This window comes from Dryobates pubescens, chromosome 4 (genome assembly GCF_014839835.1).
Source record: "Dryobates pubescens isolate bDryPub1 chromosome 4, bDryPub1.pri, whole genome shotgun sequence".
Lineage (NCBI taxonomy): Eukaryota > Metazoa > Chordata > Aves > Piciformes > Picidae > Dryobates > Dryobates pubescens.
In genome coordinates, this window is record NC_071615.1 from 2,249,382 (window position 1) to 2,262,730 (window position 13,349).

The 13,349-nt window shown below is 54.0% G+C and overlaps 1 protein-coding gene across 6 annotated transcripts in view; it reads right to left on the reverse strand.

Annotated features, from left to right (window-relative positions):
* Positions 1-1,474: 1,474 nt before the first annotated feature.
* MPRIP (myosin phosphatase Rho interacting protein) overlaps positions 1,475-13,349 on the reverse strand; it is an 81,105-nt gene continuing 69,230 nt past the window's right edge. For 3 of the 6 annotated variants that reach the window (XM_054180293.1, XM_054180294.1, XM_054180297.1), the window contains 8 exons: positions 10,906-11,053; positions 10,245-10,362; positions 9,390-9,549; positions 9,155-9,274; positions 8,615-8,701; positions 7,843-8,005; positions 7,301-7,386; positions 1,475-3,296 (listed from right to left, as the gene is read on the reverse strand). In XM_054180293.1, coding sequence (XP_054036268.1) covers positions 3,225-3,296; positions 7,301-7,386; positions 7,843-8,005; positions 8,615-8,701; positions 9,155-9,274; positions 9,390-9,549; positions 10,245-10,362; positions 10,906-11,053 — 954 coding nt within the window. In that variant the 3' untranslated portion in view covers positions 1,475-3,224. Of the gene's footprint in view, positions 3,297-6,025; positions 6,092-7,300; positions 7,387-7,842; positions 8,006-8,614; positions 8,702-9,154; positions 9,275-9,389; positions 9,550-10,244; positions 10,363-10,905; positions 11,054-13,349 lie in introns of all 6 variants that reach the window. The other 3 variants (XM_054180295.1, XM_054180298.1, XM_054180296.1) reach the window with 2 other exon arrangements.

Here is a 13,349-nt window from a genome sequence, read left to right on the forward strand (position 1 = left end):
GCATCTTCCCTCCTCCTCCTCCTCTTCTTCCTCCTCCTCCTTTTCTCTATGACCCCCCCCCCAGAACTCCTAGCTACTCCCATAAGACATCACATGCAGTGTTCCCACCTGGTCAAGTGCTGCCCCAAAGGGTGAGGTTGATCCTGATGATGTCAAGAGGCCACTGCTCACCCCCTGAAGCACCTTAGGTACAGCAGAGCCAGGCTGAGTTTCCAAAGCAGCTCAAGTCTCCAAGGGAAGCTGGCTGCTCCTCCCAGCTACAGTGTATGAGACCACCACCACCACCACTCTGTGCATGAAACCCCCTTTGCTTAGAGACATACTTTAAACCCACGAAGTTCAGCCACAAGAGGAATTCATTTGGCTTGTTAGGCATTGCCATGTTCCCTGCAGCTGTCCTCCTGCCACCCAGCACCTTTTATTGCAGCTACACTTGGGAGTTAGTGCCAAGGGTTTGGGTTTTTTTCCCCCCAACAAACCTGCCTGGTTTGCTTTCCTCAACGATCTGAAGGTCCAGAGAAGCTGACCAGTACCTCTGAGCAGCAGACTCCATGGGGCTGGCCCTGTTCCTACAGGTCTCCTAGCAAACCTCCCTTCCAATCCTTTTACAGCTGTTTCCTGGAGGGGAGGTGACTGACATTTTCTGCACAATAAGGTAAAAACAAGGAGAGGAGAGGGAGAGAGAATCCAGCTTCATTCCTGCTGGTGCTGGAGGCCCTGAACAGAGGCAAACCACTGAGGGTGTTGCCTTGGGTGAAGAACGGACAGGAGTGGCCCAGAAGGCACAGCTGTCCCTTGTTTAGCTGCACAGGTGTTCCTGGGTGATTTCCCACACACACACTGAGCATCACCCTACCTTCCTATGTGTACAAATGAGCACACTGCCTCCCCAGCCTCCCCTCACAGAGCCATTTAGCACCTGAGCACAAGCAGAAAGCACCAGCCCTGGGCTCTCCCTGCCTTCAGCACCTGCCTGCTTTGCTCAGCTCCCTGGGGCACTGCATTTTTACTGCACCTACTTCTGCCTTCCTGCACTGTCCAGCACCAAAGTGACTTTCTGCTCAGCTGCTCTTTGTGTTAAGAAACAAGGCTCAAAGCAGGAGCACTGGTAAAGAGTTCAAACCTTCCTCCTCATCAGGCTCAACAGCTAGTCCCAGGCAGGACATTGAGAAGTAAGAGAGGATTTATAGGTGTGAGCTCTGTGAGGAGCCTCAAGATGCTCAGTGGCATAATGCTGTATCAGAAAGGGACTACCCTGTGTCCCCCACACCACTGAAGTGCTAACACAAGTAGCAGAGTACATAACTTCTAGTCCTCGTGCTCAAAATGAGTGCTCCTGAGCACATGAGTCATAGAAGCGCACAAAGGCAAAGCAAGAGTTGCTAGGGGACATGAGGAAAGTCAAGGACCACCTGGCAAGACAGAGACCAGCACATGGTCTGCTTGCTTGGCTAAAGATGAAGTCTTGAGAGGAGGAGGAGCAGGGTGTCCTCCTGAAGCCTGTTGAGGGTCTGGTGGCTGATACAGAGACTTGCTGCTGCAAGTGGGAGGATGAGGGTGAACTCTCCTGCCCCCACTATGGCCCAGCCAGGCAGAGAGTTGTCTCTGAGAGCTGTGCTTATACCACCTGCCTTAGCAGGCCCAAAACCAGACATGAAAGCACACAGAGCTGCCTGCTTTAACCACGTGCTAAGCACCCAGAAGACAAGAGGAAGTTTTTCTCCCTATGAAGGCCAGGACAAGGCTTTTACAATGCATTCTGATGTGCACCAAGTCCTTCAGCAGCTAGACTGGGCTGGGGAGCCCACATGCCAGAGCACTGCTTCAGCCCTGCTCCCAGCCAGGGCCACAAGGTAAAGGATCTTCACAGATGGCATCTTGAAATCTAGCCTGGGTTGAAGCCACTCTGCTTGGGCAGCCCTGCTGCAAAGCAGCACAGGCTGCTTCTAGGACAGCCTCTGCTTGGCTGGCCTCATGCTGCACCTAGTGCTACCAGGTCCCTCAACTCCTAGCTTGCATCCAGTTACCAGTGCTAATGGGTATGCTTTCAATAGCAAAGCTCTGAGGACTGAGAAGGTCTGAAGCAACAACCTGGGTTTGAGACTTTTATTTCAGGAGGGGAAAAAAAAAAGAAAAGGAAAAAGAAAAAGATTAAAGAATTAAAATAGGAGCTGCCCTGCTGACAAGAAGAGTTGAATTCAAGAAGCTGATAAAAAAGGAGCATTATATGCATTGAGCACTGTGCATTTTCAGTCAATATTGGCTCTACTTTCTACTCTACTCTCCTTCGACTAGGACAAGGGAGTTTCACATGCACAGACCCTGGGCTGCAGGGGACTTGGTGAGAGGAAGGGAGTAACAGCAAAAACAACCAAAACAAAACAACCAAAGAGTGCTGGGCTTGATCTAACAGAGGCAAGAAAGTGATCTTACAGCTTGGCCCCCCCACTCCAGACACTGATCCAGCCGCCAGCCAGGCGGGAGGCAGAGCCACGCCGCCGGGGCGGACTCGACGGCGCACGCGAGGACCTGCAGCTCCCTATCCGCCACCACACCTGGGCAGCCACCAAAGCTGGCAGGGCTTTGGCAGTGCCTACATTCAGGACACGGCACAGTCACCGGGCAGGAGGATCGTTTGGTGCATCCTTCTCCGGCGAGACGTCAGTGCGGTGCCTCCGGGCTGCGTACGGCACAGGCCTTCGGCTCCCCAACAGCTTCCCCCAGGCTTTTCCCCCCCTGGCAGGTGCAAGTAATGCAGTTGAGATCAAGGCTTAGATTAGGCTCCTGGTGTGCTCTGAGCACTGGGTCTCTGACAGCAGTAAGAGCTGGGTATGGCTGACACCACCCAGGCCCTGCTGGCATACCAAAAGCAGTTGGTATGACAGAGTTAGCTTATGAACAGGCTGCTGAGCCTTAATACTGACACTTAGTGGAATGGGTTCAGTCAGGGAAGGATTCTCCTACAAAGCGCTGAAGAGAGAGGGTCCAAATCCCCACCCCGATCCCTTCCTCTCCTTTCTCAGAGTCTCTGGAGCATCTCACAAGCAGGGAAGGGAGCCGGGGAGGTGAGGGGGTGGCAGGGGCCGGGGGGTCACCGCCGGGTCCCGTCGGGGGCGTCAAGACGGACGACAGCAAGGACAGACGTAAGGAACGAGAGACAAACGGTGCTGGTGCTGTGCTGCCTCAAGCTGGGAGGTGCGCGTGGTCAAGCGGAGCGGGGAGAACTACTCTGTCTTCAAGTCCCTGGATTCAAAAAGCTTCAGGCGTTCTTGCACACTCAGGCCTTCCTTCAGACTCTGGCAGAGACAAAAGACAGACAGCGTCGGGGCCGGGCGGGCAGCGGCGGGCGCCTGGCACACGGGAAGGGTGCCAGGCAGAGGAGACGTGGGCGGCGGGAGAATGGCCTCCGTGGTGGAGAGATTAGTGGGGCATGCTAAGAGAAAAGATGTGGTTATGGAGGGTGGTTACTGGTGAGTGGTGCCTAGAGGGAGGGTGAGATTGCAGGCGGACCAGGCGAGGCGGCAGAAGCGGATGAGGGGCACCGTGCTGCCAGCAGGGCTGAGCTCCGCTGGGGAAACCACCCCGGAGCCTGTCGTGCAGCCGTGGCTGGGACAATTTCAACAGAGCTCTGGGCAGCTCAGCTTGGATCTGCTACACTGAAGCATGAGGCTGCTGAGCAGGACCTGCATGTTGGTCCTCCTCACCTGTTCACAGCACCCATCGGCTGTGTGTCCACCTGGGACAGTCCTGGCTCAGGTTCATGAGCAGCTTTCGCTCAAGCAGCCCTGGAAACTCTGTTGTTCTTGCCAGCCACAATCTCACCCTTTCTCTAACCCCAGCCTGGGGCCTCTCCCAAGCCAAAGCTGCCTCTACTGCAGGAGGTTAGACAGAGGACTGGCTAAGTGCTTGCTTCAAGTCTAGCAGATCTGATGGCTGATCCAATTCAGATGCAGCATCCAGACTGCAAGGCACGGCACCCGGTTAGCCAAGAGAAAAGCCCACTCTGCTAGCCCTCAGCATTTGCCTTCGTGAAATCTCTTGCCTACAGCTGGGGACTCAGGAGAAGAGCAACATGAGGGGCAGAAACCCAGCAGCAAATTGCTTGCTCCCTGTATGGCTGCTTTAACCTGAAGGAGACACACAAGCCTGGAGCCAGCCTGCCTGCTGCCTGCACATCGAGTCCTCCCAGCTTGCAAGGACTTCACTCTGCAGCTGGAACGTTATTTGCTTTAACAAGATGTGCTTTACAGAACAAGGCACAGACCTGAACACAAAGACCCTTCAATTATTCGGCAGCCATCTCCCTTCTTGCTTATCCTTCCCTGACTGTGGTGCCAGAAGACTGCCAGAGGTGCCAGAAGCCGAGCAGCAGGTTAGACTTTTAGGCTGGGTTTTCTTTACTGTGTGTTTATCAGGGCAAGACTCCACGACAAAGCTGCCCCAAGGCTGTGCAGATTCCCATGCTTACTCTATTTCTTTAACTGCTTCTCCCCCCACCCCAGCCCCACCAGCCCAGCCCAGCCCTGCAAAGCAGCACAGAAATGAAAGCACTGAAGTGATTGGGTTGAGTTTACAAACGCTGAGTGCTTTCTGCTCAGCAGGCAGCAGTCTCCTGGGACACCAGGCTCTGAGCACACACTTCCTAAAGGAAGTTTACTTTGGGCCTCTTTAAATGGGCAGCAGCCCATGCATTCCAGTTTGTACATCTGATGTCTCATGAGATGGAAAGAGACAACAGAAAGCCTGGAATCACAGCCTGGTTTGGCTGGGAAGGGACCTTTAAAGCTCATCTTGTTCCAACCCAGCTGCAGTAAGCAGGAACATCTTCTACAGCAGGTTGCTTAGAGCCCCCAGACAACCTGATCTAGAATGGTTCCATCTACCACCCCTCTGGCTGACCTGGGCCAGTGTCTCACCACTAGCAGTGCAAAATTGTCTTACTTATATCCAGACTACCTAAACACTGGACTGTTCTGCCTGATGGTACAAATTCCAGCAAACTCAACCCTGAGGCAGTCTCACAACCCACTGCAGCTGCTGACAAGGGGAGCCTGGTGAAGGGAGGCTAATACAGGATGATATCTATGATAAACAGAGCCTCCATCAGACTTCTTGTGGCTTTCCAGCCACCCCTTTGCCACCATGCTGGGGAGCTCCTCTCTTCTGTCTGACCTCCCTATGCAGAATGTTCTACCTTCAGCCTTTACCATGGGCCAGTAAATTAACTGTTGCTGCAGTTACTCGAGGTATTTGGTCATTAGGATTGGCCTCATCAGCTCCCTCCTTTTGCTGGATGAGCTCAGAAGCCTCAGGCCAGCATGTGGGATGGAGGCACAGTGCCAAGGGGATGGAGAACAGCAAAGTGGACACTGGGAAGCTGAAGATGTTTAGAGAAGCAGGAGGAGGAGGTTACTGGGCAGGGAAGACTCTTTCATTAGGCACAGATGAACCTAAAGAAGCAGCAGTTAGAGGTAAAAGAAATTGAGGGTAGTCCAAGACACCCCCTCTGCAGCTGAGGAGGGGGCCAGCATTTTACATGCCACAGGCTTTGGTGGGAAATGCATTTGGAGGCATCACTGCCCCACTCCTCTGCCCAGCTGGCAGCAGACTGGCTCTTTTTCCTACAAGCCCTGGATGCTGCTGAAGTTTAGTCTGAGGCATGCAGAGTCATTCCAGCATGCACACTCAGTGTCCCACACTCCCAACACGGCAAAGAGGAAAACTTGCCCCACCGTATGCAGATCCTCTCCAGGAGGGTTAGCTGTGCTGGCGAGGGTGGGAAGGGCAGGAAGACAAGAAAGCCACAAGCCCCCAGGGAAGAGCCAGAGAGACAGCATTTCATATGGATCCTGGGTCTGCTGGCTTCTCCCCTTCCCCCTCCCCCAGGGAGATAATTAGCTGTAAGTAAAGCAGTCGGTCGTTAAGAGAAGAAGGGCTGTGGCTGGCCGTGAGGGGGGAGCGGTGCATGCAAAGTGAGCTGCTCCAGCGGGCAGCTGCCTCGCTCGGTGGGTGCCAGTTTGTTTACCTACGTGGCAGGGAACCTGGACTCGGGTTCATTTCAGTTATCCCATGAGACCTGCTCAATAACGGACTGTTGGAAGGAAAAAGCAAAATAAAGAAAACCAAACCAAACCAAACACCAAAACAAACACAAAACACAACAAGAAGCTCATAAATCCTGAATGCATTGCCCTTGGCACAGCCCCAGCCCCCCTGCCCCAGCAGCAGTGCAAGCAGGCAGCGTGCCCAGGCAGAGCCCATGCTTGCTCTTCCTTCTTTCCCCCCGCTGAGCAACACACACAGGGCACCACACAGTTAAATTGTCTGGGTTGAAGTGGTGAAGGGACACCCAAAGTCAGACCTGGCCCAGCAGGTCTGGGCTGCCACTGAGATGCAGAGAGCTGCTCTCTGGATTGGTGCAGCGCAGACACCCGGAGCTGAGGAGCTGCCAGAGCTTGGGTGGTGACTGTTTCCCCAACATGGGCACCGAGCTAGAAGCCTTTCGCCTGCCTGGTTTTCTCACTCTGCCCAAGGTCCCAACCACTTCAAAGATCAGCATGAGACACCAGGTATTTGTTGGTGTGAGACAAAGCAGGTTGTGCCCATGCTGGACCTTCCTGCCCGGTGGTTAACGATGACTTCTGAGCAGCTTTGTTTGCTCTTTTTATCCCTGTGGTCCCACAGCAACAGCCAGAGTGTAACATGATGTAACTCTGGCTGTCAGCAGGCCAAGCAGACGAGCTTGGCACAGCATCACTGGGCTTTGGGACCTACAGCAAGTACAGAAGGGCCTGAGGAACATGAGGCCATCTGCACCACGTTAACACATAAGCAAAGCATGTGTTAAAAACGCCCAGGACCAAGGCATCACTTTTCCACATAAGCACAAAACATCTTGCAGTGGTGAACACTGAAACCTAGAATGATGTGCACTTTTCCACCTAAACTTCAACTGAAAATGGGGGAGCAAATATTGGGAGAGTCCTCCTGTGAAAGACCAAAGAACAAAGTGAACTTCATCCTTTTGTAAGCAGGGAGAGGCTTCACGCCTCAATCTCAGCAGGGTGAGGAGCATGTGTGTCCTGCTGGGCACCGTGAGGGGAGTGAGCCCTTCCTGGCTGCACAGCCAGCTGGTCTTTGCAGCCAAGAGCTCCCTTTTCTTCCCAGTGCCATCCAGACTAGCACTAGTGGCTGGGAAATTCTCTGTTTTCTTCCCCTACTCATTTCTTCCCACCTGGGACCCCCACTGGAGAGTAACATTTGGCATTCCCATCACACAGGGCAGGAGATCTGAGCTCACCTTTGACCTGATATTCCTTAGTTGCCGACTAACACTGGATCTGTCTTTCTTCAAGAAATCAGGGTTGCTTTTGGATTTCATAATATCTGAGAAGAAGAAGAAGAAGAAGAAAGAGCATTAGTGTGTGCCCACTGGGGCTCTTCTGCCCTCCCAGCCCAGGGAAGCGTCCCAGTGAGCCCGACTCAAGCGGCATTGCCAGGAGGACAGAGGGGACTCTCGGGGGTCACCACTCCCCTTGTGCAGCACAAGGTTTCCCAAATGCCAAAAGGCTTTCAGAGCTCATCAGCTTCCCATCCCTGGGCTGGAAGGAGAAATTGCCATGGGAGGGCAGCTGCACTGAGACTGTCTGCAAGGAGTGGAGGTGAGAAGCAGCAGGAGACAGCAAGACAAGCACCAGCTCCCCACTTGGACAGACACATTACTGCATGAAACAGCAAGAAAAGCACCGTGCCAGCTCCTACACTTGGAGCATGGCTGCCAGGATGCCCCCAGGTTAGCTCAGGAAAGCCAGGGCTGCTGAGAGCTGCTGGAGGAGGACTGACCATATCCTGATACAGTGGTATTCACAGGGGACTTCTCTCCCTGAGCTTCTGTGGCTGCTTTCAGCTGCTCTTTCAACCTGCTGATATCGCAGTCCGCCTTGGCCTTCACGATGCTCAGCTCTGTGTAGATGTCTTTGTACTTGTCGCTGGCGTACTTCTTATCCTGGCAAAGGAAGAAGAACCCCACGGAGTCAGACAGACAGCTGGAGCCGAGGATGCACTGAAGAGGAGCTTGGCAAACACTGACAGAAGGAGAAAAGCTCAGCTGGGGCCACACACATTTCACACACAGCCAACAGCAGCAGAGGACTCGAGATAGGCAGAGAGCTGCGAGCCCAGCGTGAGCACAGGGTGCTGCCCGGGCACTCAGCCCCTTCCTTACAGGGTTACTGGTTTGTGGGGTTTAATTTTAGCAAAGACATGGAATTCAAGCAGAATTCCCAGAAATGGCCTTGGCAAAGAGGTTCTCCAGAGCAAACCAGATCCGAGGCTGGGAGGCTGGGTAGGTCTCTAATGCTGATTATTTTTGCCATTTGAGTGTAACAGGAAATGGGGGGAAAGACAAACACTGAAAGGGAGGTTTGCCCACATGGTCTCCCTTGTGGGGTAAGTCATAAGCTGACAGAGATGCTGAGTGTTTTACTGCTGACACCAAAGTCCTTTTCAGGGGAAAAACTGGGTGTTGTTTCAAGTCTAGGCATAAGTGAGCTGAAATCTAAGCACACACAAATAGGGCTTCTAAGAAGTATTACAGAAACATCCCTAGCATTACCCTCAGTGCTGTCTGTAGCTCATCTTTGAGGGAGCTGATCTCCTGCTTCAGGTACTGGATTTCTGATTCTTTGACCCGCAGCAGGACCTGTGAGAAGCAAAGCAGAAAGTCTTCACACTCAAGCACAGGCAGCACAATCCCAGGTGCTTGTCTGCTCTATCCAGTGATAAACAAGCCAGGGATGGAGGCTCAGCCCTGCACTAGCTCCACAAGCTTGCTGGTTGACCCAATCTTCTGGTTCAGGTAAGAAAATTACTCCTGGGTCTCGTGGGAACTTGCCCCAGCTTGCAGCACTGCTGTGCTCCCTGCACACCGTTTGGTTTCTGTTTGTCCCCATTGCTTTGCATGGGCTGGATCCCAGGGGACAAGCAGGGGCGAGAGGAGGAGCAGCGAGTTCCAGCTCAACACGGGGAGAAGGGAAAAGTAGGGACTCTAAAAGCTCCTGGCCAGAGCTGATGCACAGAGGGATGGGAAGCTGTGGCACGCTTCCACAGGCCCTTGTACCCACCAGTGCTGCCCCTTTCAAGCAGCAGAGCTCACCTCCAGCTCGTAGGCGTCCTTGCCCTGCGTGAGAGGCGACCCAGCAGCCTCTCCCCCGCCCTCCCCGGTCAGCAGGGTCCGCAGTCGCGTGATCTCCGCAGCCAGGCGGTTATTCAGCTCCTGGGAAGAGAAGGAGAATCCCCGTGGCAGGGGGCAGCCTGGCCCAGCCTGCCGGGCGTTCTGCCCATCGCCCCCCGCCCGCAGCGGCTGCCGTGGGCAGGGCAGGGCGCCTCACCTGGTTGTGGGCGTTGAGCTCCTGGTTCTCCCGCTGGCACTGGCGGAGGGCCTGCCTCTCAGCCTCCAGCGCCTGCGCCAGGTGGGCGTTCTCCAAGCACTTCTGCGAGTACTGCTCCGAAAGCACCTCCAGCTCCCGCTGCACCGACTGCAGCTCCTCCCTGGTGAAACACACGCCAGGCACTGACCTCCCCGCACGCACACACCCGTGCCCACTCTTCCTCCAGCACCCGGGGCAACCTAACAGGCATCTAAGTGCCGTGGAGGAGGAAAAAACTCGAGTCCCAAGACAAGACAGTCCTTCCATCCCTGGGCACAGTGATGCTTGGGCACCAAAGGGGATGGGAGGTCCTTCTCTAGGAGGTTAAGTGGTAGGACTTCCTCAGGTTTCCAAAAACTGAACTGACCTGAGCTCCATCACACTTGCTCTGGGCACCCAGGCCTGGGTGTTGCTGCACACCTACACGATGCATCAAAGTTCACAAAACTGCTTTGCTTGGCTCCCAGGTGAGGACAACCTTGCCATGGCAAGCTAAGTGCTCTCTCCTCACCTGGCTGATTTGGTTCAGCAACCCTCCCACTACAGCTGTGTGAAAAGCAGCACCGTGCCTGCACATCTGGTTCCCACAAAGCAGCTGAATTTGGAGTTGGGTCCTTGACTTGGAGCCAGAAAGATTATAGGCAGCCAGGGGCCTCTGGGGGCAGCCAGGTTAGGGTCAAGAGAAGAGGTGCCTGCAGCCAGAGGTCAGCCCCTATCTCATTGCCAAAATCAAAGAGGAGAAAGGGCCTTGCACATGTGTGCATGATCTCCCTGTGAGACACAGCAGCAGATGGGTGAGGAGGAGGATGGCCTTACAAGTACTGCCTTCGGAGGGCTTCAATGTCAGCGTTGACGCTGCTGATCTGGGAGCGCTGCGACTTCTCCAGCTCTCGCTCCAGCTCCTCCCGGTGTGCATTCTTCATGGCTTCGATGGCTGCGTGGATGGCACAGTGTTAGCACCCAGCACTGCTCTGCCCAAGGAATGAGAACTAAGCTATCCCAGCAAGCCCCCACACTGCTTCCCAGCCCCTTCACTCTGTGCCCATGGCTGCGAACTGGCAAAGGGCCTCCTGCCAAGTTCACCTTCCACTGAAGCCCAAACGCTTGCCCAATCCACACCTCCTTTCAACTGTGAGACCCCTAACCAAAGACACCCTGGGCTCCACCACTGTAAACAAAAACTTCCTGGGGCACTGAAGCATCAATTCAGTGTGGAATCAGCAACAAACTAACATCAGGAATGACCAACACCTTTCTGAGATGGAACAGAAAATTCATCAGACCCCCCTGCAGTCAAGGAGAGGAGTACCAGGCCCGGAGAAGGACCAGCAGATGGACCTCCATCCAAAAGGTCTCTCCCACCAGCTCTTTCCCACCTCACCATTATTACATCCTAAACTCTGTACTGGAGCAAACACCACCCCCTTGTCCCCATCAACACAGAGGTGCTCCCTGGAGGGGCCCTCTGGCATGGTACCTGAAATGGTGGCAGCTGTTTCCTCTGCCAGCAGGCGATCTTTCTCCTCCCGCAGCTTCTCCAGCTCCCGCTGGTGCTGCCGCTGCAGGTCCTCAATCTTCTTCTGGTGTGTCTCCTCCATGGCTGCAAAGCCTCTTTCACATGTTGCCTGCAAAAGGCATGAGGGGAAGGGGTTGGCCCAGGACTGTGAGGCTAGGGTCACAGCTGTGGTGAGCCTACCAGGAGCTACGTGCCAGCAGGTAGTCAGGACCTGAGTTCCATCATGGGAATCTTCTCGCTCACCACCCATGGAAGCTGAGGCAGCTGAGGATGTACCTCACGAGGTCAGAGCTTGTCCTGCAGTCACTTGGCCCTGACAGCTCCGGTAAGAGGGAGGGACAGGGTAGGCCTGGGGTCAGACTTGATCAGGGAATGCAAATATTTGTCAGAGCAACAACAACAAAAGTTATTGTGCCCCATCTGCTCTCTTCTGCAGTGCCTGCTTCTATGAGGCCACCTCTGGGGTGGAAAGCAGATGGCTGATGACAGCAACAGGACCTTAATTCCCAACTGAGTATGGCCTCCAATGCTGCACAGGCAGTTATTTGCTAATTGAATTACTAGGAGTGAACTTGGGCCAGGACGTGGGAACAGTGCTCTGAGGACTCAGGAGTCATCAGGGTGAGATCCTGATCTCCAGCCTGGTCCTTCTCCAGGCACAGCCCCTGCTCCTGCCTCCACTGTGGGACAAACCCAAAAGCCTGTTTCCAGTTCAGCCACCAGGCTGGCCACCCTGCCAAGCACACTGGGATCCTGGATAGACACACAGAGGCAGGAGAGCAAAGCCACAGGCAGGCCGGAGCCAGGAGCTGGGAAGGGGCACGCACTGGGCACATGGTGCACAAGCCCCATCAGACAGCTGGGGGCAGCCCTGATGCCAAGCACTGTGCTGGGCATTTCTCCCTCTCAGTGTGAGCTTAGCTTTATTGCCCAATGTCAGTGGATTTCATCTTGATTCACACTTGTGTTTTCCACAGGAAGTGAGAACTGCCACCTGGAGACCACTGGGACTCCATGGAGAACTCCAGGGTGACAGAAGTGCTCATGACAGTCTAACACCCTCTAACCTACGCTGCCTGGGCCACTCTCCTTCCCAATTTTCAGTTCTGGTTCTTCTAACCCTCTCCTCTGCTTTCATTCTGAACCCTGAGGCAGTTCTGTGTTTTCTCAGCCTTTTTGGTTTTAAACTCAAAGCTCAGTGCCAGAACCTGTCTGGACTTGGTTGACTACGGAGAGGCACAAAGCAGCCTTGAAGGATTCTTCATGACACCTCTAACAGTGGAAGAAAACAGTGTAAGCTCCTCTGTGGGTCTGGCTGGAGATTCAGGACTGACTGTATTGTAAATGTACTGCTGTGAACCCAGGGCATTCCAACATGCATGAACCAGCATCTGGTGGTGTTGATCTGCCTCTCCACCAGGTTCAGAATTGAGCACATTTTAACCCATAAATGGGACAGGTTTGCAACCCCTGGTTAGTTTTCTAAACCAAGCCAAGGGTCGTTTCTAGTTTGCAGTCTGTCCCTCTGCTCTCTATAGACATGCACAGGCAGGGCAGTTGACCCTGCTCTCCTCCCAGATCCTCTGCCCAGATGCTGCTGGCCTTCCCACCAGGTAACCTGCTGAAAACACAGGTGGGAGGTCAGGCTCATTGCCTGCCGTTGTTCTTCAGCATCTGTTTTGGTTCTGGCCTTTTGCTTCTTCCAAACCAAGAACTTCCCCTGGTACAAGGGACCCTGTTTGGTGCCTGGCTCACAGGACAAGGCATTATCTATGTGTCCCACTGACCTGAGCAGGGAGTTCAAGAAGGGATTTTCCTTCCTAAAAAGGTTAAGATGGAGGAGATGGCATTCAGGGAACAGCACCACTTCACTCCTATCTCCCCAGCAGCTCTCCCTCCCTTGAACACACCATTCACACCTGAAGGGATGCAGCAGAGCTACTGCTCTGCCCAGGTGAAAACCAGCTGTTGGCTGGAGCTGAGCCATAGAATCCCAGATGGGTTTGGGTTGGAAGGGACCTATAGAGATCATCTAGTCCAACCCTCCTGCAGTGAACAGGGACATCAACCAGAGCAGGTTACTCAGAGCTCCATTCAACCTGACCTAGAATGGTGCCAGGGACAGGGCATCTACCACCTGTCTGGGCATCCTGGGCCAGTGACCCACCACTCAGTTGTAAACAATGTCCTCCTTCTACCTGGACTACATAAATCATGAGACTGTTCTGCCTGATGGTACAAATTTCAGCCCAACTGTGCCAAGGAACTCATGGCTGGAAGCAAGGCGTGCTGTGTTTTTGCTAACCCTGAAGAACAACAGCTTCATGAAAGCCTCATCAGCATGGCCTCTGCACAGCCTGCCTCACTGCTCTTTTGGCTGCCCCTTCAAGTTGGAAGCCTTGGTG